Here is a 26,003-nt window from a genome sequence, read left to right as displayed (position 1 = left end):
ATTTTTCCATTGACTCTCCATGGATATGTTCCTCTGTCTCCCACTGGCTGTTGGGAAGCCTGTAATACAAACCCACTGAAAGGTTTGCAGCCCTCTTATTCCTGAGCTCTACCCATATGACCTCACTGGATAAGCCCTCCAAGATGTCCTCCCTCAGTAAACCTGTGATATTCTCCCTAATCAATAATCCTCAACATCTTTTACATCCCTCTCTATTTTGCATGACAAAATATAGAACATTAAGCTACCATTCTTTTCCTTCTTTGAACCAAGTAATAGCTACAATGTCATAGTTATTTGCATGAATCCAAGCCCTAAATTCATCTGTTTAATGTGCCATAATCCTTGTAATAGAACAAATTCACTTCAGATCAACAGTCCTGCAGTGTTCAGTAACCTCTTCCTGTCTGTTCTACTTCATTGAGAGTGTGCTGCTGGAAAAGAACAGCAGGTCAGGCAGCATTCGAAGAGCTGGAGACTCGATGTTTCAGGCAAAAGCCCTCCGTCAAGAATCAGGCTTGTCGTTCAGGGGGACTGAGAGATAAATGAAATCCACATCGATCCCACATACACCTCCCCCCGAACACTTTAACTCCCCCTCTCACTCCACCAAGTACAAGCAGGTCCTGGGCCTCCTCCATCACCAAACCCAAACCACCCGACACCTGGAGGAAGAACACCTCATCTTCCACTTTGGGATGCTGCAACCACACAGGATCAATATGGATCAGTTTCCTCATTTCCTCTCCCTCCACCTTATCCCAGTCCCATGCCTCCAACTCAGCACCACCCTCTTGACCTGTCCATTTTCCTTCCTACCTATCCACTCCATCCTATCACCTTTCCCTGCCACTTTCACCTACCTAACACATTTCCAGTTACATTTCCCCCCAGCCTCAGCCTTCTCCCATTTATCTCTCAGACCCCTGGCCCACAAGCCTCATTCCTGATAAAGAGCCCATGACTGAAACGTTGACTCTCTTACTCCTCAGATGCTACCTGACCTGCTGTGCTTTTCCAGCACCACAGTCGACTCTGATCTCCAGCATCTGCAGTCCTCCCTTTCTCCCACCCTGCTTTAAACACCTACCGAGTGACACCAGCAAACCTCCCTGCCAGGATATTGGTGCCTCTCCAATTTGCGTTAAATCCTTCCTTCTTGTTGAGGTCCCAATTGCCCTGGAAGACATTCCAACGATCCACATATTGGAAGCCCTCCATCCGACAGCCTTTTAGCAATGTTTTTCACTGCACTGTCTTCCTATTCCTCGCCTCACTGGCACATGGAGTAATCCCGAGATGTGAACCCCAGAGGGGTTGCCTATGTTATTCATACCAACCTGTACCACACTCTTTGGCTACTCAGAGTCATAGAGATGTACAGCATGGAAACAGACCCTTTGGTCCAACTCATCTATGTCAACCAGATTTCCTAACCTAATCTAGTCCCACTTGCCAGCACCTTGGTCCATATCCCTCTGAACCCTTTTTATTCATGTACCCATTCCAGATGCATTTTAAATGCTGTAGTTGTACCAGACTCCACCACTTCCTCTGGTAGCTCATTCCATACAAGCACCACCCTGTGTGAAAACACTGCCCCTTAGGTCCCTTTTTTTATCTTTTCCCTCTCACCCTAAACCTATGCCCTCTAGTTCTGGACTCCCCCACCCCAGGGAAAATACTTTGTCGATTGATCCCATCCATGCCCCTTCATGGTTTTATAAACTTCTATAAGATCACCCCTCAGCCTCCAACACTCCAGTGAAAACAGCCCCAGCCTGTTCAGCCTCTCCCCATAGCTCAAATCCTCCAACCCTAGCAACATTTCTGCAAATCTTTTCTGAAATGTTTCAAGTTTCACAAATCCTTCCTACAGGAGGGAGACCAGAATTGCACACAATATTCCAAAAGTGTCCCAGAGATATTCTCTGAAACAATCCAATGTCCTGTACAGCTTCAGCTCATTGTTCCTTTTGACAATGTTCTATGCCCACTCACAGACACCCTTGACCCTGGAACAAGGGAGACCATGCACCTTCCTGGTCCCTTTTGCAGCCATAGAAATGCCTATGGAGAACCCTATTAGTACTGGTTTTCTGTAATTTGATCCTACCTGTTGAACAACAGTGCCAGCTGTGGTAGCACTGTTCTGGCAGCTGCTGTTGTTATCCCCTGATCGGGCCCTACCCACCACTCCACTCCTCTCCTATCAACATCCAGAACGATATACTTGTTGGAGATGGTTTAGCCACAAGGGTGTCCCAGTCTCCAACTGCCTGTCCCTTCCAGCTACCTGCCTGAACCTTGGTAGTGACCACGATATAAAACTCCTGTCTATGACGCCCACCACCCACTTTCCTGAACGCCCCGAAGTGTGTCCCCAAACTGACCCATGTAATCTGACAGAAGCTCCAACTGGACAGTTCCCACAGGTTTGGTTGGCATGACTGTTTGAACTGTCTCGTATTTCCCACATTCGACATGATAAGCAAACTACCCAGTGTACTGCCATTTTAATCTTCTCACAACTATTTCATTGAAAATTAATGCCTGTTAAAATTAACTTACAGTAAACTAGATAGCCCTAGAGTTAGAATCTCATTAAAGAACAATAAATATGCAATTAATTCTAAAATAGCAGTCTCGGTCCCACTCTTAATCCCAGGACTGTACTGCTCCCCCACCAGCCTGACTCCCATTGCCCTTAAACCTGATGGGGAGGGCAAGGTGAATGGTGGTTTCAGGTAAGAACAGAGTGAGTCATCTGACCGTTACTGCCCAATCAGCAGCCCTTCTGTCCAAAACGTTACTTTGGCATTGTGACGTCACTCCCCTCCAGGTCTGGCCCCGGAAGCTCCTTCCGCTGCCTCAGCCCCTCAAGGTGTGTCCTCAAACCCGAGCCCGCTCCTTCGGGATTGATGTGGAAGCTCCCACTGAGTGAGACCGTTTCATGCCGGGTCACAGGAAGCCTTGACTGTGCTGGGTGTTGACAGTGTCAGTTAAATATTAATCTGCTCAACCTGTCACTGAGAGAGGTGTGAAAAAGGGGATAAATCGGAATCACCTTCTTCTGTGCTGTCGATCTCTACGACAATCATATAACCAGAAGGTAACACTCTGAGATCTTAATCAAGGTGCGGGAACAAATGACTGCAGATGCTGGAATCGGAACTGAAAACAACAAATGCTGGAGATCACAGCGGGTCAGATAGCATTCACAGGGAGAACAAGCTGACGTTTCGAGTCTAGATGACTCTTCATCTTAATCAATACAGTTAAATATTTTTAGTGTTTTGATATCAACACGATCTATTTGCTGTTATTAGAATGTAGTTTGCTTCCATTTGTTGAATAGCAGCAGCAACAAAATTCCGCCAGCATTTTGATCAGTCTAACAACAATGGTACATATTCTTTTGTTTAGCTTGTGAACAAATGCAAAATTATGACGGATGGAGTAAATGTGGGACAAATACAATGTACTTCAATGAAAGGAAGAAATGGAAAAGGTAAAGTTCAAAGATCAGTTGTGTTACTGGCAATATTCCCTGATGAGTATCAGACCCTCCAGGATAGAATGTTACAATTTCAGGAAAGGCTGAGAAGTAACTGTTGCTATCAGAATGGGAAACAGCATGGCAGGCATCTCAGGAGACTGCATAGCCTGAGCACAACTTGCAGATGAATGGTATTTGGTGCTTGGCCACTGGGCAGACCACCTATGAACAAAAACAGTTGTTTTATCCCCTCATACATGATCTGTGGCAGCAGGAGAGATCATCTAGGCTCACGATCCTGCTACATGGAAACACAATTCAGTTTACTGAACCAGCTCATAACATCAATTGGATGGCCAGGCTGGTTGTAAACAGGTCTTGGCAGTGTGGCTGTGGAGGGAGGTAACTATCTGTCCTTCTGTGGTTCCATTCAAGCCCGGGTGTCCTTGGAGATGGGGCGCAGAATGTCCATCTCAATGCCTTTAGAGGGATGGAACACCACAGAGGCATACAGTGCTTTATTTCCCGTCCAACTCCATTTCGACTTTATCCCTTCCCTCTCTTCCTACTACGTCCGCTGCCACGTTTATATTTGGTATTGTATTGCCCAAAAAAGGCTGCGCTTGTAAATCATCAATTGGATATACATGAGTTTTTACTGGTGGTGGCTGCTCATTATACAAAAAAAAGAAGTTGCAGTGGGAAAGAACTCATTTTTGTGTGATAACACTTCTGGGTAGAAATATAGACTAATAAAACACAGCAATGAAGGGCTCCTATGGTGCAGGGTTAGAATTCTTAAGTGTGTTCAAGTTCAGCCTGCTACCCTAAATGTGTAATATCTATGGGCAGAGTGATTAGAAATAACTAATGAGAACTGAAACAATTTAAGTTTTTGACTCTGTCATGTAGGAGGAGAAAGAGACCATTAATCCTTGTGAAATTGCTACATAAAGACAGGAAGAGTCTGCAAGTAAAATCGCACAATTATTTATTGCAAATTAATATTTTGTATCAATGGTTGAAAGTAGAAGGTTTTTGGTGTGATATTTCTTTAGCTTTTTACATCAGATTTTTTAATTGCATGTTTTGTTCACTTTCTTCTGACAGACGGTGATGGAAAAGGAATTAGTCAATTGCTGAATAGTTACAGCGACAGGGAGTTAAACCTGATTACCCGATTCTACTGTGAGAGATTGGAGGATGCAATATTAGACTTGGTGGAGAGCATTGCCCTGACATTAACAGCAACTGATTCATTGAGCAATGGAAATTACGCTGTAAGTTATATTATAGATTTTTTCCATTATTCTATTATGAATCAGTAAAATGATTGAAGTGGGCATGTATTTGAAGGAACCTTTGGAAGTTTAAGGAAAAGTAACAAGGTTGTGCATCTCATTAATGATATGAAAAACAGTAAAAGTAAGGGTCAGGGGTACAAAAATAAAAATGCACCAGAAAATAGAAAATACTGAAACAATATTTTTTTCAAAAGAAAAAAAAATAATGAAAAGTTGTTTACTTGAAGGACCGATAACGAACTGAGAGCAAAATAGAAATTAGTGAGGTGGGACCCCATGGCTTAGTGGTTCGTGGATGAAATCATGTGATGATGAAAACCACATGACAGAGAATGTCAGGATAACAGATCAGTTTTAGCGAGATGGAAGAAATGCCATGATGAATATTTCACTGGGAAGAATAGCTTGTGTGTGCTCTGCAAGCAACAAGATTCTAGCAGAGAGCACAAATAAAAATACCATGGTGGGGAGGGATTGGGGTCAGCGGTTTTAAGGGAGACACTGGAATACCCATTGAGTTCCGTTTCCAAATCGATTATGATGGAATTCTTCAGTTTATGTTGTATGCAGCTTTTGGTTTAAGCCCGAACACTATGGTCATTGTGTCATTCAGAACTGAGAGAGCTAAGTTTGGCTCGACCTAGAAATAAGTGAAACATTGTCATGGGCGGCACGGTGGTGTAGTGGTTAGCATTGCTGCCTCACAGCACCAAAGTCCCAGGTTCAATTCCAGCCTCAGGCAACTGCCTGGGAGTTTGCACGTTTCTCCCCGTGTCTGCGTCGGTTTCCTCCGGGTGCTCCGGTTTCCTCCCACAGTCCAAAGATGTGCAGGTCAGATGAGTTGGCCATGTTAAATTGCCCATAGGTTAGGTGCGTTCGTCAGAGGGAAATGGGTCTGGGTAGGTTACTCTTCGAAGGGCCTGTTTCCACACTGTAGGGAATCTAAAAAAAATAAGAAATGTGTTGTCAAGTTTTAAACAGGTCACCTTATGAAGTTCAAGTTCAAGTACCAGTAAGGTGCCACTCATGTCACTGAGGCAGGTAATGTTGAGGGACTCTTGAAGAAGTGTCCTGTCCAGATCATCAAAAGTGAGGAATTACAACCCCTTGTGAAGTTTTTTTGACTTGGTAGATTAGATTAGATTCCTTACAGTGTGGAAACAGGCCCTTCAGCCCAACAAGTCCATACCGACCCTCCGAAGAGTAACCCTGAAGAAGGGCTTATGACCGAAACGTCGATTCTTGTGTTTCTTGGATGCTGCCTGACCTGCTGCGCTTTTCCAGCAACACATTTTCAGCTCATCCTTAAATACAGGTGAGGTGCCGGAGGACTGGAAGGTTGCTCATGTTGTCCCCCTTTACAAGAAGGGTAGTAGGGATATTGCGGGTAACTACAGACCAGTGAGCCTGGCATCGGTGGTGGGAAAGTTGCTGGAGAAGGTACTGAGGGATAGGATCTATTTATATTTGGAAAACAATGGGCTTATCAGTGATAGACAACATGGTTTTGTGCGGGGGAGATCATGCCTTACCAACTTATTAGAGTTCTTTGAGGAAGTGACCAAGTTGATAGATGAAGGAAGGGCTGTTGATGTCGTATGCATGGACTTTAGTCTACTATGGGGAACCTTATCAAATGCCTTACTAATGGAGAAAGTGAAGTCACATGGTGTGCAGGGTGTTCTAGCTAGGTGGATAAAGAACTGGTTGAGCAACAGGAGACAAAGAGTAGTAGTTGAAGGGAGTTTCTTGAAATGGAGAAAGGTAACCAGTGGTGGTCCACAGGGATCAGTGTTGGGGCCACTGTTGATTGTGATATACATAAATGATCTGGAAGGTTGGTATGATCAGCAAGTTTGCAGATGACACGAAGATTGGTGGAGTAGCAGAAAGCATAAGGGACTGTCAGAGAATACAGGAGGGTATAGATAGACTGGAGAGTTGGGCGGAAAAGTGGCAGATGGTTTTCAATCCAGACAAATGTGTGGTGATGCATTTAGGCGAGACTAATTCAAGAGTGAATTATACAATGAATGGAAGAGCCTTGGGAAAAGTTGATGAGCAGAGAGATCTAGGAGTGCAGGTCCATTGTACCCTGAAGGTTGCTGCACAGGTGGATAGACTGGTCAAGAAGACATACAGTATGCTTGCCTTCATTGGACGGGGTATTGAATATAACAGCTGGCAAGTCATGTTAAAATTGTACAAGACATTGGTTCGGCCACATTTAGAATACTGTGTACAGTTCTGGTCGCCACATTACCAAAAGGATGTGGACGCTTTGGAGAGGTTGCAGTTTAGGTTTACGAGGGTATTGTCTGGTCTGGAAGGTGTTAGCTATGAAGGGAGGTTGAGTAGGTTAGGTTTATTTTCATTAGAAAAAAGGAGATTGAGGGGGATCCTGATTGAGGTTTACAAAATCATAAAGGATATAGACAGGGTGGATAGAGGTAAGCTTTTACCCAGGGTGAAGGATTCAATAACAAGAGGTCACGCTTTCAAGGTGAGAGATGGAAGAGTTAAGGGGGATACACACGGCAAGTACTTCACACAGAGGGTGGTGGGTGTCTGGAGCGCGTTGCCAGCAGAGGTGGTAGAGGCAGGCACAGTAGATTTATTTAAGATGTGTCTGGGCAGATGCATGAGTAGGTGGGGAGCAGAGGGATACAGATGCTTAGGAATTGGGCGACAGGTTTAGACAGTACATTTGGATCGGCTTAGGCTTGGAGGGCCGAAGGGCCTGTTCCTGGACTGTAAATTCTCTTTGTTCTTCGTTCTTTGTAAGCACACATGTTGAAAAGGCAAAACTTCATGCAGTTGCAGTGATGTTAATATTGTGTCTGTTGGTGAGCTGAAGGATATTTATGACTTCAATTATTGGAGTTTCATGATGTTATCAGAACTAGTTACCCAAATTGTCCCAAATACCATAATGACCGTTGATATCCTTTCAATTCTTACTGCAATAAAATCCTGGTAATTACAAACTTTTCAATGTTTCCTACAAAATTTCTAATTTATTGTTTTGGATTTCCTTTTTGTTTCTTTGGATATAGCAGTGAAACTAGTCCACTTTTAATGTAGGAATTCAATGAAGGTGTTGTGGTTCTAGCTATTAAAGTGACAACATGGATCTCATGTTCGCATCATAGTTCAAGTGTTATGGATTCAAACCCAAACCCCAAAACTTCCACTTCCAATACTGTAGAGTCCGGTTTTGTTTATCACATAACTTGTTAACTGCAAGTTTCATGTCATATCCAATAGATTCCTCTATTCCTGATGAAGGGCTTTTGCCCAAAACATCGATTTTCCTGCTTCTCGGATGCTGCCTGAAATGCTGTGCTTTTCCAGCACCACTCTGATCTAGAATCTGGTTTCCAGCATCTGCAGCCCTTGTTTTTGCCTACTACTAATGTCTCCCTCATAGTACTTCTTCACAAGGGGAGGGAAAGTCTCATCAGTGTGCTGAGATGAATATTCTTCACCAATGGAACATCATTAATGTAACAGCTTTTCACAATTCCGACACTGCTGTTTATCATTTTCTCTCTTTCATTGTTTTCCTTTCTATTTCTTCCTTTTCTGGTTTATTCCATTGTTCTTCCTTTGTTTCTTTCTTTCCCATCTTTTTCCCTCATTTCCTCCATCAATTCATTCTTCCATTCCGTTCCTTCATCTATTGTTTCCCTTTTCCCGTTTCCCTTTCTATTTTACCTGTTCTTCTCTTTTATTCCAGTATATCCGTAATCTGTCAGAGCATCAACAGAGAAAGGAAGCAGCAAAACATCTTCTGAGCACAGTGACCAAAACCAATGGCTGCAGAGAACGAATATTTTGGGAAACATTGGTGAAAATGCAAGAATCAAAGCCAAAACTGAAACTCATTCTGAAAGAAATTCAGAGCAGAGGTATTGTACGGTCCAATTATTTCTAGCAATCAAACATGGTTGCCTCTTTAATGGGTGAGGCTGCCACACACTACTAATGAAATGAAACATCTTTCCCAGGTTTTGACTTGCTTTATAATGCACGCATCGGAGAGATGGAAGGAGAGCTATCAGATCACCTCAAAGGTAAGTCAAAATAAAAGTAATCGTTAATCATAAAAATGTACTGCATTAATTAAGTTCTAACATTTTATTTGTGTCTCACATTTCATCACTGAAAGGAAACAAACCCTCCAAATTATTACCATTAACTGTTTCTATAAAATGCAATCAAAGTTACAACACGAAGCAAATGAACTGGAACTTGGGCATGGACAAATTCAATGCCACATGTGTGATATTGAGCTTTGTTGGAAATTGCTGAATGCTAATTTTGATTTTCCCAGCTGCTCTGGAGCAGACTGAGCCCAACTTTCCAGTTTTAGATGCTGAACCACAAGGTCACAATCAGCTTTGCAAGTCAGTTGGTTTCAAAATCTTCCCTGGTACTTTGTCAGGCCATTATTTCTTTTCCCTTCAGTCACATCAGGATCTGAAAAGAAGTCTTGCTTTTACTGTCAATACTCGGCCTTAGGGTGCCTTTATGCAAATGTAAACCTCAATATCACCAGAGTCTCAGAGTCTACAAAGTCTATATTGGGCTGGAGTCACATAGAGCTCCAGACCCAGTTAAAGCTTGAATCAAATACATGACAGACTGAGTAAAGATGATGTCATTTATAGGATCACATTTGGTTCTAGACTAGTTACTGATGAAGTCAGATCTGGTGAATACAGAAGTTAGAGTATGGTCCCACAGTGTGGACAGAGTGAACTGATATGTATGTACTGGTTGAAGAAGGTCTTGATTCATATGTCGGCTCCACCCTGGGCAATGACTTGAAACACACATTGACCTAAAGAAGGTGAGGATATGGGTCACGTATAGAAACAGAATCTTTAAACATCCAAGTGTCATATTTCTACCAACTGCATATGTAGTAGAGTTCAACATGTATCAGATTGCACACATGTTGTTTGGGCATTGAATGAAGGCACAAATAGGGCTACAATGATATTAGCTTGACCGAATTGATCAACCAGGACTAGATAAGGAATTGTTTTTCAATAAGTCACATATCCCAGAAACACATTTCTACACACAGTACTGAAACATTGGATTTGTGAAGAGCCCATATTTGCTGAAATCTTACTGACGTCAGGTGGCTGTGTCAAAGACTGTACTCAATTGTCTGGCCTGGCAATTAGTTGACTTGGAAACATATTTAGGCTCATATCGAGATAAGATTTGCTTCATCTATGTCTCGGACTTGTTGAAACATGAAATCAAATATGGGGTCAAACTGGGTATAGGTACATTCACACGAAGATTCAGAATAGATAGGGAGTCCATTCACATAAAATCTTAGACTGTACAATGAGAGGCTTCAGCTTTCGCACTGAAATGGACAATGAGTTGATAAAATTGGTGGAAGATCCCAATGTGATCCTTATACATCGACAGTGTTATTTTATAATTATGGTTCACATAGCACATTTAATTGTATCACTGGTTTTCATCCTGTTCCCAACAGTAAGCATTGAAAAAGTGAGAGTTATGCACAGTCCCTATTCAGCCAGTGGGCTATATGTTTACATTAGGTATAAATTGTCTGAGATTGAAGCAGACATCAATCTTAGAAACACTCTGATACTATCTCCACTAGGGACAACAGACAAAACAAAAATGAATGCAGTAAATAATAATAAGTGAACAATGTGATAATATTTGGCTTCTCAGATGTTCCAATGTTAAATTCTCCTCAAATGGAGATGGAGATGACGATAGAGTGGAGGGGCTTGTCTGTTATAATGTAAAATCTACTATAATTCAGTATTTATTCGGCAAGATTAATTTCTAGCACGGCGGAGTAAAATTTGGATTTGACTCCCATATTTTGTATTGCTACCCAACTCAAACTCCTTGCTTCTCGTTAATTGTTTTAATGTAGTTAATTAACAAATAAGAACAATGCCAACATAATTTTGATCATTTTCATGAAAGGTATGCAAGATCAACACAAGCAACACCTCCTCCATCAAACCGAGCATGTGTTCAAACACACCATCAAAGGAGACAGCAAAATAACGACCATTTCCCTCACTGATCGATATACAGAGCTTATCATTATTTCCACTCTGCGTGAACGGAGACTAGTGGAACATGAGCTCCTTTCCAGAGGCAGAGAACATGAAGAATGGCAGCGGAAGTACGTCACCAGTGAACTTGAAAAAATCCGGGTTGATCAATTATTCAGGAGCAGTTTTGGTCACTCCAGCCTGTCTGGCACCACGGTGGTTAGCGGAGTGGCTGGCATTGGTAAGACAACAATGGTGCAGAGGATGGTCCATGAATGGGCAGCAGGAAACATCTATCCTCAGTTCCAATTTGTTCTACATTTCACATTTCGAAATCTTAATGCCATCAACAGAGCCATTTCTCTGACTGAAATGGTATTGGATCAGTACCCTTATTTAGCAAAGATAATTGAAGATATCTGGATGAAACCTGAATATCTTCTCTTGGTTTTTGATGGATTAGATGAGTACAAACACCAGATTGATTTCACTGGCCACGTGGCTGGTGATGTCTCTGCGAATCACTGTGTTGCGCCTGACTGCAGATGTGAAGTTTTTGAAATGGTGCACTCCCTGGTACAGCAACAGCTGCTCAGAGGTTGTTCTGTGCTGGTTACCAGCCGGCCGACTGCCCTTAACTCATTGGAAAAGGCCAATGTCAACCTTTGGGCTGAGATCCTGGGCTTTCTTGCTGATGAAAGAAAAGAGTTTTTCAGAAAGTTTTTTGGCAGTGAGCAACTCGCTACCAATGTCTTCAAACACGTCGAGGAGAATGAGATCCTGTACACCATGTGCTACAACCCTTCATATTGCTGGATCATTTGCTCAACCTTAGGCCCGCTCTTTACACAGCTGAAGTGCAAGCAACCTCTTCCCAAAACCATCACTCAACTTTTCTCCATCTACCTTTCCAACCTCTTGGACAACCACAAGCGAGATGTTGAGGACCAGCGGATGGTTTTACAGCGACTCGGGGAATTGGCTTACCAGGGAGTTTCGAAAAGGAGAATTGTTTTTAATGAGAATCACTTCATTCAGCATCAGCTGGAGTCCAGCAAATTCATTTCAGGATTCATGATGGAGATCTTGGAAAGGGATGACACAGCTAAAAACATTGTGTACACATTTCTCCACCTTACCATCCAGGAATTCTTGGCCGCCCTGGCTCAGTATTTGAGTCCAAAGCATCAGAATGTGGTGGAAATGCTTCACTGTGCTTTTAAGAAGGACGATGGTCGGTTTGAGATTTTTATTCGATTTTTAGTTGGTCTTTCAACACCCACTTCATCCCGAAATCTGGAACCGTTCCTGGGTCCGCTGTCTCATCACACGACCTGTCAGGTGATAGACTGGCTGCAGGCCAATGTTCAGGCAGAAATCAAAAACCTGGACAGAGTCACTGGAAAGAGGAAACTGCTGAACACATTCCATTATTTGTCGGAGTCTCAGAATAGAGCTTTAGTTCAGAAGACCATTGGATCTGTGGAACGTTTGAACTTTGGGGACTCCAATCCAAAGAATGCACTGAGATTGAACCCAATGGACTGTTTTATAATGTCTCATGTTGTACAACTTTGTGAATCAGTGATGGAGTTGAATTTGGAGAAATGTTATATTCAGGAGGAGGGGATCAAACGATTGGCCCCTGCAATCCACAAGTGCAAAGTTCTAAGGTATGTTTGATCCGGATGAAATTAGATAACATGTCAGCAATGACCCATTGATTTTCTCTTATAAATTCCAACTGATATGAATTTCATAGGATCATAGAATCTCTACAGAGCAGAAAACGGTCATTTGGACCATCTAGTCTGCTTCAACCCTCTGAAGTGCATCCCATCCAGACCCCTCCCCTATCCCTGCATTTCCCAAGGGACATGAAAGGCTATAGAAAAGATTGAGAAGGATGTTGCCAGGGTTGGAGCGTTTGACCTAAGGGAGTGGCTGAATGGACTGGGACTGTTTTCCCTGGAGCATTGAAGGCTGAGGGTGACCTTATATATAGAGTTTATAAAGTCATGAGGAACATGTTAAGGGTAAATAGGCAAGGTCTTTTCCTTGGGATCTGGGAGTGAGAGGGGAAAGATTTAAAAGGTACTTAAGGGGCAACTTCTTCACACAGGATGGTGTGGGTATGGAATGAGCTGCCAGGGGAAGTGGTGGAGGCTGGTGCAATTACAACATTTAAAAGGCATCTGGATGGGTATATGAATAGGAATCATTTAGAGGGATATGGGCAAAATGCTGGCAAATTTGATTAGATTAATTAAGGATATCTGGTCGGCATGGACGAATTGGACCAAAGGGTCTGTTTCCTTGTTGTACATCTCTATGACTCTATAACCCATCTAGTCTGCACATCCCTGGAAACTATGGGCAATTTAGCACGATCAGTCCATCTGGCCTGCACATAGATGACTGTGGGAGGAAACCAGAGTACCCAGAGGCAACCCCCGCAGACACTGGACGAATGTGCAAACTCCACACTGACAGTCACCCAGGGGTGGAATCAAACCCAGATCCCTGGTGCTGTGAGGAAACAGTGCTAATTGTTGAGCCATTTGTCACTATAGTAGCTGAATCACAATTACTATTCGTTTTTTTTCTTGAGAGTCAAGGAGTTTTCCATGCTTTTTATTTATTTTTAATGATACTCCTGCATTGACCTTGATACTGAGTGAAAACTATAATAGAAAAAAAAGCACCAGGCTAACTTAGTTGGTCTTACACTGTGAGACATTCAAAAGCCACAAGGAGTCTGGCAAAGTCTTTAACTAGTGCTATGACAAGGAAACAAAGAACCGAGCCAAATCATCGTACCTCTGTGTTCACAACAGAGTAAAATTAAAACCTTCAAAGATTTTAACCTGAACAATTCCTAACCAGACTTTATAACCAATCGCAGACTCTGTTGATAATGAAACCTAGACGGTGGGTTAATAACTGAAACGGAAAAAAGCAATTTATTACCAATATAGGAACTTTAGCAGAGCAAAATTAAACAACAAAGTTTGAAACCAATAACCTTGTTTCCAGGGCAATTCACACAAAAGACAGACAGACAGACAAATAAACACAGTGAAGGGATAATTAAAATAAAGTAACAAAACTGGCCAGATTAAGTGGTTTTCATATCTTATTCTCAATGTATATTTGATGGTTTCTTTGTTAATTTTCTGAAGATATCGATCTGTGCCACCTTTGAACTCACTCTGAGGACTGAAATTCTGAAATAAAGTACAAGGTTAGGCAGGGAGCATTTAAATCTTCATGCTGTAACATCAATAGCTAGGTTCATTCTCTCAAAAGCACAGTCCCAAAACCAACTTAAACCGTGATCTATGTCTATGTTTGACCATGTCGTTCTCTCCCAGAAACAAATGGAAATTGCTGTTCTGAGGAAAGCTCATTGGACCAAAATATATCTATCCACAGATGCTGCCAGACCTGCTGCGCTTTTCCCTCAATTTTTGTTTTTGTTTCTTATGTCCAGTATCCGCAGTTCTTTTGATTTTATGTTCTATCCCAGGCTTGTTCACAACAATTCCCAGGTACTGGCCTGATCAATGCCCAAACATTTCTTATCTGGTTCAATGTGCTGCTCTCCCACCGTGCTGAAACATCTACAGGATCCTATTGATCAAGAGCTAACCTGTCATTAACTGTGAGGCCCCACCTCGCGAACAAACAGCAGCTTGTTTGTTTGTTTTGTTGAAACTCAAGTTGCTGTCCACAATTCAAAGATCATTTCCAGCTCATTGCAGTTCACTGCTACAAATCAAAATTGATGAAATAATAAATTAAATGAAAAGTTGGCAAATGTTTGAACACTAATCCTAAGAGGCCCTCAATTAAATGAACAGACCTGGTGTGTGTCTGAACACAGTTCACTGACAGAGAATAGCAATGGAGATCAGGTGGCAAATCAAACTGTTGAACCCAATCTCTGTTACCAATTGTGTGCCATTGCAGAGATGAATATCATCCTTTGCAGTTTACTTTTACAAACCAAAGCTAATCTGGTATTGTATTTGACCCAACCATTCACGAGATAAATAGTAAGTGAATGCTGTACCTAGTTCAATGTAGAATACGTTGCTAACACAGCAAGGCTGCCATTCATGTATCTGAAACTGTTACGGGTGAGGGTCAGGGTGGTTTTGAAATAGAGGTTCAACAGTCTGTGATTTACAGGAGGCATGATCTGCCCTTTGTGGTAGCACAAAATTCACCATTCACCTCAGCAGGAGGGAGATTGGGCAGCTCATCACCACATATTTTACATGACTGTTGGGATGAACGATTATCCATTCTGCTTGGAACTGAAAACATGGCTTGTGTATTGTTAAATACAATAGAGATGCAGGAATTTATTGATTGATTGATGTCTATAAGTCTTTTTCTTTGTTGTGTTATCCAAGCAGGGCAATAATGCCTCACAATTAACCATTGCTTTTACTCTTTGCTGGATTACATATGGATGAGTTCAATGGAATATAATTGCACAAATGTTTAAAAAAATTGGAGATAAGACAATCAATTTTCTGTCTTGCGTTCAACTTGTCAGAGTCAAATAACATGGAAACAGACCCTTTCCAGTCCATGCTGAACGTAATTCCAAACTAAACTAGTCCCACCTGCCTGCTCCAGGCCCATATCCCTCCAAACCTTTCCTTCTCATGTATTTATCGAAATATCTTTTAGAATCATAGAGATGTACAGCACGGAAACAGACCCTTCAGTCCAACCTGTCCACGCCGATCAGATATCCCAACCCAACCTAGTCCCACTTGCCAGCCCCGGCCCATATCCCTCCAAACCCTTCCGATTCATATACCCATCCAAATGCCTCTTAAATGTTGCAATTGTACCAGCCTCCACCACATCCTCTGGCAGCTCATTCCATACACATACCACCCTCTGCGTGAAAAGGTTGCCCCTTAGGTCTCTTTTATATCTTTCCCCTCTCACCCTAAACCTATGCCCTCTAGTTCTGGAATACTCAACCCCAGGGAAAAGACTTTGTCTACTTAGCCTATCCATGCCCCTCATACTTTTGTAAACCTCTATAAGGTCACCCCACAGCCTCCGATGCTCCAGGGAAAACAGCCCCAGCCTGTTCAGCCTCTCCCTATAGCTCAAATCCTCCAGCCCTGGCAACATCTTTGTAAATCTTTTCTGAACCCTTTCAAGTTCAGAACACCTTTCCAATCGGATGGAGACCAGAATTGCACACAATATTCCAACAGGGGCCTAACCAATGTCTGCTACAGCCGTATTGTTTGAAATATGTGTTCACTAGTCATCAACTAATTCAGTCAGAATAGTTATGCAAGATTTCAATCTGTTTTCTAATACTGCACAACACTGTTCTATCTGCCCATGCCTCAGTGTGTCAATGAGAAACAATTGGATGGAGTTTCTGTAAGGTGAAGTTTATGCTATGTTAATCAGAGAGATTGTTTTTTCCTTCTTGTCTGTTAGGCTGAATGACAATAACATTGGAGATACAGGAGTCAACATTTTGACTGCATCTTTGGTGCATTCGGAATGCAAAACAAAGCGATTGGAGTAGGTAATCTTCCCAACATTAACCCCAAATTTTATGTGCAATGATTTGTGGCAAGTCGGGAATTTGCTGTATCTTTGGCATGACCACTGTTGAATATATAGGGGAAGGTGAGGACTGCAGATGCTGGAGATTAGAGTCAAGAGTGTGGTGCTGGAAAAGCACAGCCAGTCCGGCAGCATCCGAAGAGCAGAAGAATCGATGTTTTGAACATAAACCCTTCATTAGGACTCTTGATGAAGGGTTTATGTTCGGAATGTCGATTTTCCTGCTTCTCGGATGCTGCCTGACCGGCTGTGCTTTTCCAGCACCACATTCTTCGATCTTGGTAGACTGCACCTGGAGTATTCTGTTCTGTTCTGCACAACAAGTATATATTAGACTGCAATCAAATTTCAACAGGAAGGTATTAGGGAGAAATTGAATCAGAATCTTTTTGTGGAAATTATGGTCACATGGTAACCAATGGAGATGTTTAAAATGCTGAATGATGGGACAGGGTCGTTAGCTAAAAGATCGAGGAAAGAGCATTATTTTAAAGTTACAGTTAAGCCATCATTCGGGAGCCAGTTCAAACCACACTTCTTCCAACTAGAGAAGCACAATTTTCAGATTCTCAACAAAAAGAGTTGTTAAGATTCAGAGACGAAAGTAAAAAAGTTAATTTTTTTTTCTTCAATTAATACAATTTGGCCTAAGCTGATGTGTTTACATCCCACGTTGTTACAATGCTTGAGGAGAGATGCAGGACATTGGAGAAAGGAAGAAATGACTCATGAAAAGGATTTCATGGATCATGAACATAAGGTCTGAAGATAGATTGCAAACATTGGATCTGTCTCCATGAAGGAAAGGAAGCTGTGATGTAATTTGAATGAAGTATTAAAAATGATAATTTCAGTGGAAAGAGTCGGTAGCAATAAACTGTTCACTGCCATGAAATGATCAAGTATATCAGCACAAAAATTCAAGAAATTGCCAAAAGAAGCAAGAACAATGTGAGATCATCTTTTCTGCACAGTGACTGGTTAAGGTTGGAATGTTGTGCCTGACTGACATCATGGCAGAGGCTGGTTCAACTGAAGTGTTCAAAAAGGAATTAAACTTTGATATGGAAAGGCCCAGTGCACAGGGACACGGGATACAGAGTGGCAGGAAGTGAATTGCTCATTCGGAGCCTCGAATCACCTCCTCCTGCACTGTACCCTGTTTGATTCTTTTCAAAATTAAGAGTAATGCCTTTCAATTAAGGAATAATAGTGTTAAAGACTAAAAGCATTAAAGTTAATTGATTATTAGTTTGTCATTACTGAGTCAAATAAAATGAAAAGGAGGCTGATGGTTCAAAAGCTTTCTCACTTTGTTATGCTGATCCAATTATTGCTCTTCCTTCTCAGTGGAATTTCTTTTATCTTTTCAAGCTGTATTGAAAACTGATTTGTAATTATCAATCTTTAGTTTGCAGGATAACAATCTGACATTAGCTTGCATTGAAGACCTGAGGATGGCATTTAGTCAGAGCGAATCATTGTCAATGCTATACCTGGATGGAAATAAATTCACAGATGATTGCATTCCGAAAATGAGAAACTTCATCATCAACTGCAAGAATTTGGAGCTGATTCAGTGAGTGCATATGTTAAAACATTAAACATTTCCATTGTATTGTAAACAATAATTTCCTTAAGTCATGTCCACAGCAAGTTCTTCAGGGGTGCTTAACATATTAATTCACCTGAACATAGAAAATCAGAACAGCAGCAGGCCATTCAGCCCATAGACCCTGATCTATCATTATATATACCATGAATGATTATCCAACTTTAAACCCTATTCCTGTTTTCTCTTTGATATCCTTGACCCCTTTAACCCTGAAGAACTTTATCTGCCTGGCGTTATAGAGATGTTCAGCACAGAAACAGGCTTTTTTGTCTAACTGTCCATGTTGAACAGATACCCCAAATTAATCTAGTTCAGATGGAGTTTAATTTAGATAAATGTGAGGTGATACAGTTTGGAAAGGCAAATCAGGGCATGACTTATACACTTAATGGGAAGGTCCTGGGGACTGTGCTGAACAAAGAGACCTTGAAGTGCAGGTTCATAGTTCCTTGTAAGTGGAGTCACAGGTAGATAGGATAGTGAAGAAGGCATTTGGTATGCTTTCCTTTATTGGTCAGAGGACTGAGTATAGGAGTTGGGAGGTCATGTTGAAGCTGTACATGATATTGGTTAGGCCACTTTTGGAATATTCTGCGCAATTCTGGTGTCTCTCCAAGAGGAAGGATGTTGTGAAACTTGGAAGGGTTCAGAAAAGATTTACAAAGTTATTGTCAGTGTTGGAGGCTTTGAGCTGTACGGAGAGGCTGAATAAACTCTGTTTTCTCTGGATCGTCGGAGGTTGAGGGGTGACCTTATAGAGGTTTATAAAATAATGAGTCCCATGGTTAGGGTAAATAGACAAGGTCTTTCTCTGGGATGGGGGAGTCCAGAACTAGAGGTTTAGGGTGAGAGGGGAAACATTGAAAAGGGACATAAGGGGCAACCTCTTCATGCAGAGGGTGGTGCTTGTATGGAATGAGCAACCAGAGAAATGGTGGAGGCTGGTACAATTATGATGTTTAAAAGGCATCTAGGTGGACACAAGATTAGGAAGGAAATGGGACAAGCGCTGGCGAATGGAAGTAGATTAGGTTAGGATGTGGAGCTGCCAGTGTTGGACTGGGGTATACAAAGTTAAAAATCACTCAACACCAGGTTATAGTCCAACAGGTTTAATTGGGAGCACTAGCTTTCGGAGCGCTGCTCCGGACAACCACCTGATGAAGGAGCAGTGCTCCAAAAGCTAGTGCTTCCAATTAAACCTGTTGGACTATAACCTGGTGTTGAATGATTTTTGGATTAGGTTCGGATATCTGGTCAGCATGGACGAGTTGGACCGAAAGATCTGTTTCTGTGCTGTACATGTCTCTGACTTGTTATGGACCAAGCCAGACCCCCTCAAAACATTTCAAGAAAGTAGCCTAGACCCTAACTTTGCTCGTTGTTTTAAGAAAGTGTAAAGTGGATATTCCAGGAGAGGTGCCATTGGTCAATCCACTTCGTTTTAAACAAAACCAAATTTATTTACAAGATTACCCAATGAAATAGAAGCAAAGAGAACTGAATGCAGAATAGCCTCACCTATCCAAAAACCAAACAGACTTTACCTGTTGTTCCCTATACTTGCAACAATCCCCATAAACACCTTGTGGCGCAAAAGGTAGCATCAAACACCGGGTCTTACAGGAGAGAGATGTCAGACAGAGAGGAGCAGCATGAACCTGCTTCTTTCACGTAACTGTTTCTTGGATCAGCAGCCTCAAAACACTCCCTGTCTGCTTTCAGTGAATAGCCAGATGTCCAAAAACCAAATCAAACCAGAGAAAAGCTGAGCTGGGGGAAGTGACCATTCCCCTTTCATTGCACAAATTCTTTTAAAAATAAAACTTTTTGCTGGAGGCAGTATCTGTAGCTATAATCAAACTGGCCCGAAAACCCTTTGAAACCCAAACCTTTTGGAACCTGTGTCTTTTACGATCTCTCTGGGGGGAAGAAAACCAAGTGCAAAAGAACCTTGTTAAAGGAGCAGCATCATCACAGACTCTATTTGACAGCATTTGGCCCTAATCCCCCTCAACCCTTCGCATTCATAAACCCATCCAGATGCCTTTTATATGCTGTAATTGTACCAGCCTCCACTACTTCCTCTGGCAGCTCATTCCAATCTCATACCATCCCACTGTGTGAAAAAGTTGCCCCTTAGGACCCTTTTAAATCTTGCCCCCTCAACTTAACCCTATGCCCCCTAGTTTTGGTCTCCCCCAACCCTGGGGAAAACATCTTGTCTATTTGCCCTACCCATGCTCCTCATTGTTTTATAAACCTCAATAAGGTCACCCCTCAGCCTCCCATGCTTCAAGGGTAACAACCCCAGCCTATTCAGCCTCTCCCTCTAGATCAAACCCTCCAACCCCAGCAACATCCTTGTAAATCCTTTCTGAACCATTTCAATTTTCACAACATCCTACCTATAGCAAGAAGCCCAGAGCTGCATGCAGCATTTCAAAAGTGGCCAAAGCAATGGCCTGCACAGCCACAACATGACATACTAAAGCAAAGAAATACAGATAGTAGAAACCTGAAACAAAAGCCAAAATTGCTGAAGAAACTCAACAAGCCTGACAGCATCTGTGGAGAGAAAGTAAAGTTAATGTTTCGAGTCCAGTGATCCTTCTTCACAGCTGACTCTGTTTCTCTATCTGTAAACCTGCTGAGTTTCACCAGAAATTTCTGTTCTTTTTGAGAACAATATTTAACTTTTTCTTTCCAACCATTCAGTGTTTTAGCCAACAAACATTCTCTCTGACAGTGAATATCACAGACTCACCTCAACCTGAGTGAAGAAATTTATCCTCATCTCAGCTCGAAATAGCCTACCCCAGATCCTTAGACATTAACCCTTTGTTCTGGACCTTGGGAACATCTTTCCTGTGTTTACCCTGACCTTTCCTGTTAGAATTTTGTCGGTTTCTAAAAGGTGCCCCATATTATTCTAACCTACAGTGGAAATAGTCCTAACTGATCCAGTCGCTCTTCATTCATCAGTCCTGCTATCCCATGAATCAGTCTGGGAAACCTTTGTTGTATTCCTTCTATGCATGAATGTCCTTCCTTAGATAAGGGACAAAAACTATACACATGACTTCAGGTGTGGTCTCACCAAGGCACTGCATGTAGGCAACTCGACAGCCCTGCTCCTGTCGTTGAATCCTCTTCTCTTTTTTTTCTCTTTTTCTGTCTCTCTCTCTCTCTCTGCCTCTGTCTGTCTCTCTCTCTCTTCGCCTCAGCATGCTACTCTCTAAGGGGTTGTGGGAGGGAGAGAGACTGTCACACATCTCCTTCTGGAATTTGTCTTTGCAAAGGAAGTCTGTAGAAAGATGCAGTGGCCTTTGTCAAGGTTCGTCCTGAGTAGCTCCATGACGCAAGACTGTGCTCTTCATTCTGTTCCCCGGGACGCACACCGAGACAAACATCAACTGCTCCTGGAGGACCGTCACCTTGCTTAAAGACACTCTTTGCTCTGCCTTAAAGTTGTTGATTGTTAGTTCCCGCCTGAATCACACACACTGCTGTTTACCCTCCCTTTCCAGGGGTTAATCCAGCTGTTCTTTGACACTGAACAGTCAGCAATCTCCTTCCCTGTTCTAGTGATTCAACTCCCAGAATTTTCCTCAGTCACTTCTCACTACCACCCTCTGGTGGATGCTCTTTCTCCTGCTGAGCCCCATGGCCTCCGCGATTCCCATCTCATTAAGTTGAAACAAGTTGTTATTTCTTATTGGTTCCCTTTGCGTGAGTTTCAGGTCTAGTCTGGTTGACAATGTCCTCACGAATTAACGAATTTGGTCCCTTGTGTTGCTACTGAGAATCTGATGCTCCCCAGTCTTTGCCATTTGCCATTTGAAGCACGTCTTTGAGGTGGTGTTCAAAGTGCAATCGACATTTCAGTGTGAATTGATGAAAAATCAGCAAAATAAAAATCCTTGCCCATATCTGTCTTGATACCAGTCGTTAGGAAGGAGTCATTACCGTGTTAATTATGTGTGTTGTAAACTTTTTAGTGCCGAAGTTGAAACCAGATATCCATCCCATTTTCATTCCATATTCATATCTGAAACATACATCTTTAACCACACATTATATATCAGTCAGAACTATTTAATATCTTCTGAAAATACCTCTGGGCCAGACCAGGTAAGATTCCCAGATTCCCTTTGGTGATGGACATGAGTGAAGCAGATGTGTATTTACAGCAATCACTGATTAGGTTTGACAATGGTGACTATGAAACTAACTTTCAATTCCAGATGGATTAATTATTTGAGATAAAATTCAGCCAGTTGCTGGTATTTGTACTCTGGGTCACTGCATTACAAGTCCAATGCAATTTCCCCCAGTCCAACTACATCCTCAATTTACATCATTCCCCAAATATCAACATCTTAGTTTCTTACAGCACTGTCTGTGTGTGCAGCAGCTCATTAGATTCTCTCTCCCCCACCACTTACACCCATTTGTTACTGTGTAGCTGCTCAAAGATTGATTTCAAAATGTGTGTTTCAATTGGAAAATTATGAATGATTCTGTCATTTGAACTTTATTAATTGGTTGGTTATTAATCATTAATTTCTTTCTTAGATTATGGAGGAATCAGTTCAGTTCAGATAGAAAGAAGCAGCTCCGATCACTGAGAGAATGCAGGGCTGGTGTCCGAGTATTTGTGTGATCAAAGGATCAAGAAATTGCTAACTATTTGGACTTGATATTACTGAGAGGTGTATTTCTCTCACCTCCATCAAGTGAAACACATGAGATATTACATTGGCTCAAGAAAAACTATTCCTGGAATTCTGAAATAGAATGGGAACGATGTGGAGTATTCAGTAGAAACTTTCAGTCGCAGTTGGTGAGTGTCGATGTGTGGGTGATATTCACCGTCGAGCACAGGGAGATGGAGCTGTGACTGTGAAGCTTTTATAAAAGAGTCCGAGAGATCGCCATCATAGAAACAGGCCTTTCGGCCAGCGTGACTATGCTATCCAGTTTTCACCTTTAAACTAGTCCCTTTTGCCTGTGTTTGGTCCATGTACCCCCCCGTATCTAACCCATCCATATACCTGTCTAAATGTTTCTTAAATGATGAAATTGCACTCACTTCCACCACCTCTGGCAGCCCATTCCAGACACTCACCATCCTCAGTGTAAAGAAAACTGCCTCTCTATACCCTTTTGTATCTCTCCCCTCTCACCTTAAACATATGCCCCAGAGTTTTAGACTCCCTTGGGGAAAAGCTGCTGGCTACCTACCTTATCTACGTCTCTCATGATTTTATAGTTCTGTATAAAGTCACCCCTAAATCTCCTGCGCTCCAGGGGAAAATGTCCCATCCTATCTCATCTCTTCTTGTAGCTCAAACCTTCCAGTCCAGGTAACATCCTAGTAAATCCTTACTGCCCTCTTTCTAGTTTGATAGTTACTTTCTACAGTAGAGCATCTAGAACTGCGTACAGTATTCCAAATGTGACCTCACTCATGTCATAGAGTCATACAGCATGGAAACAGACCGTTCAGTCCAACCTGTCCATGCCAAGCAGATATCCCAACCCAATCTAGTCCCACCTGCCAGCACCCCGGCCCAGATCCCTCCAAACCCTTCCTATTCCTATACCCATCCAAATGCCTCTTAAACGTTGCAATTGTACTATCCTCCACCACTTCCTCTGGCAGCTCATTTCATACACGTACCACCCTCTGCGTGAAATAGTTGCCTCTTAGGTCTCTTTTATATCTTTCCCCTCTCATTCTAAACCTATGCCCTCTAGTTCTGGATTCCCCAACCCCAGGGAAAAGACTTTGCCTATTTACCCTATCCATGCCCCTCATAATTTTGTAAACCTCTATAAGGTCATCCCTTAGCCTCCGACGCTCCAAGGAAAACAGCCCGAGCCTGTTCAGTCTCTCCCTATAGCTCAAATCCTCCAATCCAGGCAACATCCTTGTAAATCTTTTCTTAACCCTTTCAAGTTTCACAACATCTTTCCAATAGGAAGGAGACTACAATTGCATGCAATATTCCAACAGTGGCCTAATCCATGTCCTGCACAGCTGCAACATGATTTCCCAACTCCTATACTCAATATATAGGCGGCACGGTGGCACAGTGGTTAGCACTGCTGCCTCACAGCGCCAGAGACCCGGATTCAATTCCCGCCTCAGGCAACTGACTGTGTGGAGTTTGCACGTTCTCCCTGTGTCTGCGTGGGTTTCCTCCGGGTGCTCCGGTTTCCTCCCACAGTCCAAAGATGTGCAGGTCAGGTGAATTGGCCATGCTAAATTGCCCGTAGTGTTAGGTAAGGGGGAGATGTAGGGGTATGGGTGGGTTGCGCTTCGGCGGGACGGTGTGGACTTGTTGGGCTGAAGGGCCTGTTTCCACACTGTAAGTAATCTAATCTAATACTCTGACCAATAAAGGAAAGCATACCAAACGCCTTCTTCACTATCCTATCTACCTGCAACTCCACTTTCAAGGAGCTATGAACCTGCACTCCAAGGTCTCCTTGTTCAGCAACACTCCCTGGGACCTTTGCATTAAGTATATAAGTCCTGCTAAGCTTTGCTTTCCCAAAATGCAGCACCTCGCATTTGTCTGAATTAAATTCCATCTGCCACTTCTCAGCCCATTAGCCCATCTGGTCCAGATCCTGTTGTAATCTGAGGTAACCCTCTTCGCTGTCCACTGCACATTCAATTTTGGTGTCACTTGCAAGCTTACTAACTGTACCTCTTACGCTTACATCCAAATCATTTATATAAATGACAAAAAGTAGAGGATCCTTGTGGCACTCCCGTGGTCACAGGCCTCCAGTCTGAAAAACAACCCTCCACCACCACCAGTCTCTGTCTTCTATCTTTGAGCCAGTTCTGTATCCAAATGGCTAGTTCTTCCACTATTCCATGAGATCTAACCTTGCTAATCCGTCTCCCATGGGGAACCTTGTCAAAGCCTTACTGAAGTCCACATAGATCACATCTACTGCTCTGTCCTCATCAATCCTCTTTGTTACTTCTTCAAAGAACTTTTGTACACCTGCAACAAGGCATTCCAACTCCTGTACTCCATGCTCTGCAATTTGTTCAATTGTACAATAAACCTGTTTGTTATTAATTATTTCTTATTATTACCTGTCTTCAGTTGTACATAAAGCTATATTCAATTTGTCTTAAACATATGTTTATTACACAAACAACCATATGTTCAAGTGTGTAATTATTCCCAGCGTTAGACTTTAGACAATAGACAATAGGTGCAGGAGTAGGCCATTCAGCCCTTCAACCCTGCACCGCCATTCAATAAGATCATGGCTGATCATTCCTTATCAGTATCCTCTTCCTGCCTTATCTCCATAACCCTTGATTCCACTATCTTTGAGAGCTCTATCCAACTCTTTCTTAAATGAATCCAGAGACTGTGCCTCCACTGCCCTCTGGGGCAGAGCATTCCACACAGCCACCACTCTCTGGGTGAAGTAGTTTCTCCTCATCTCTGTCCTAAATGGTCTAACCCGTATTTTTAAGCTGTGTCCTCTGGTCCTCGTGTTTCCTGCTGCCAGAGTGTCCAATCCTTTCATAATCTTATATGTCTCAATCAGATCCCCTCTCGGTCTTCTAAACTCAAGGGTATACAAGCCCAGTCGCTTCAGTCTTTCCGTGTAAGGCAATCCTGCCATTCCAGGAATTGACCTCGTGAACCTACGCTGCACTCCCTCAATAGCCAGAATGTCTTTCCTCAAATTTGGAGACCAGAACTGCACACAATATTCCAGGTGTGGTCTCACCAGGGCCCTGTACAGCTGCTTCTATACTCAATTCCTCTTGTTATGAAGGCCAGCATGCTATTAGCCTTCTTCACTACCTGCTGTACCTGCATGCTTGTCTTCATTGACTGGTGTACAAGAACACC

The 26,003-nt window shown here is 42.5% G+C and overlaps 1 protein-coding gene across 2 annotated transcripts; it reads left to right on the top strand.

The window, feature by feature from the left end:
* Positions 1–2,871: 2,871 nt before the first annotated feature.
* On the top strand, positions 2,872–24,406 carry LOC140454423 (NACHT, LRR and PYD domains-containing protein 3-like). 2 transcript variants are annotated; one of them, XM_072549138.1, is made up of 9 exons: positions 2,872–3,112; positions 3,427–3,511; positions 4,610–4,779; positions 8,543–8,714; positions 8,814–8,879; positions 10,798–12,544; positions 16,356–16,442; positions 17,899–18,066; positions 22,681–24,406. In XM_072549138.1, the coding sequence occupies exons 2-9, from the start codon at positions 3,448–3,450 to the stop codon at positions 22,766–22,768; spliced, it is 2,562 nt and encodes an 853-aa protein (XP_072405239.1). In that variant the 5' UTR covers positions 2,872–3,112; positions 3,427–3,447; the 3' UTR covers positions 22,769–24,406. The 2 variants fall into 2 exon arrangements, with proteins under 2 accessions (XP_072405239.1, XP_072405240.1); XM_072549139.1 differs by lacking the exon at positions 22,681–24,406 and having other exon boundaries at positions 16,356–16,446; positions 17,899–17,963.
* Positions 24,407–26,003: the final 1,597 nt, after the last annotated feature.

This window comes from Chiloscyllium punctatum, chromosome 29 (assembly GCF_047496795.1).
Source record: "Chiloscyllium punctatum isolate Juve2018m chromosome 29, sChiPun1.3, whole genome shotgun sequence".
NCBI classification, from domain to species: domain Eukaryota; kingdom Metazoa; phylum Chordata; class Chondrichthyes; order Orectolobiformes; family Hemiscylliidae; genus Chiloscyllium; species Chiloscyllium punctatum.
Note: the sequence above shows the minus strand (reverse complement) of the source record. Positions and strands in the feature narration are given on the sequence as shown.

What these genes read in the sequence shown, in the direction of transcription:
- LOC140454423 (XM_072549138.1), top strand. Translation starts at nt 3,448, where the DNA reads ATGACGGATGGAGTAAATGTGGGACAAATACAATGTACTTCAATGAAA. An exon ending in GAAAGAAATTCAGAGCAGAG is followed by an intron (nt 8,715 to 8,813) that starts GTATTGTACGGT and finishes CATCTTTCCCAG; the next exon opens with GTTTTGACTTGCTTTATAAT. An exon ending in TGCAAAACAAAGCGATTGGA is followed by an intron (nt 16,443 to 17,898) that starts GTAGGTAATCTT and finishes ATCAATCTTTAG; the next exon opens with TTTGCAGGATAACAATCTGA.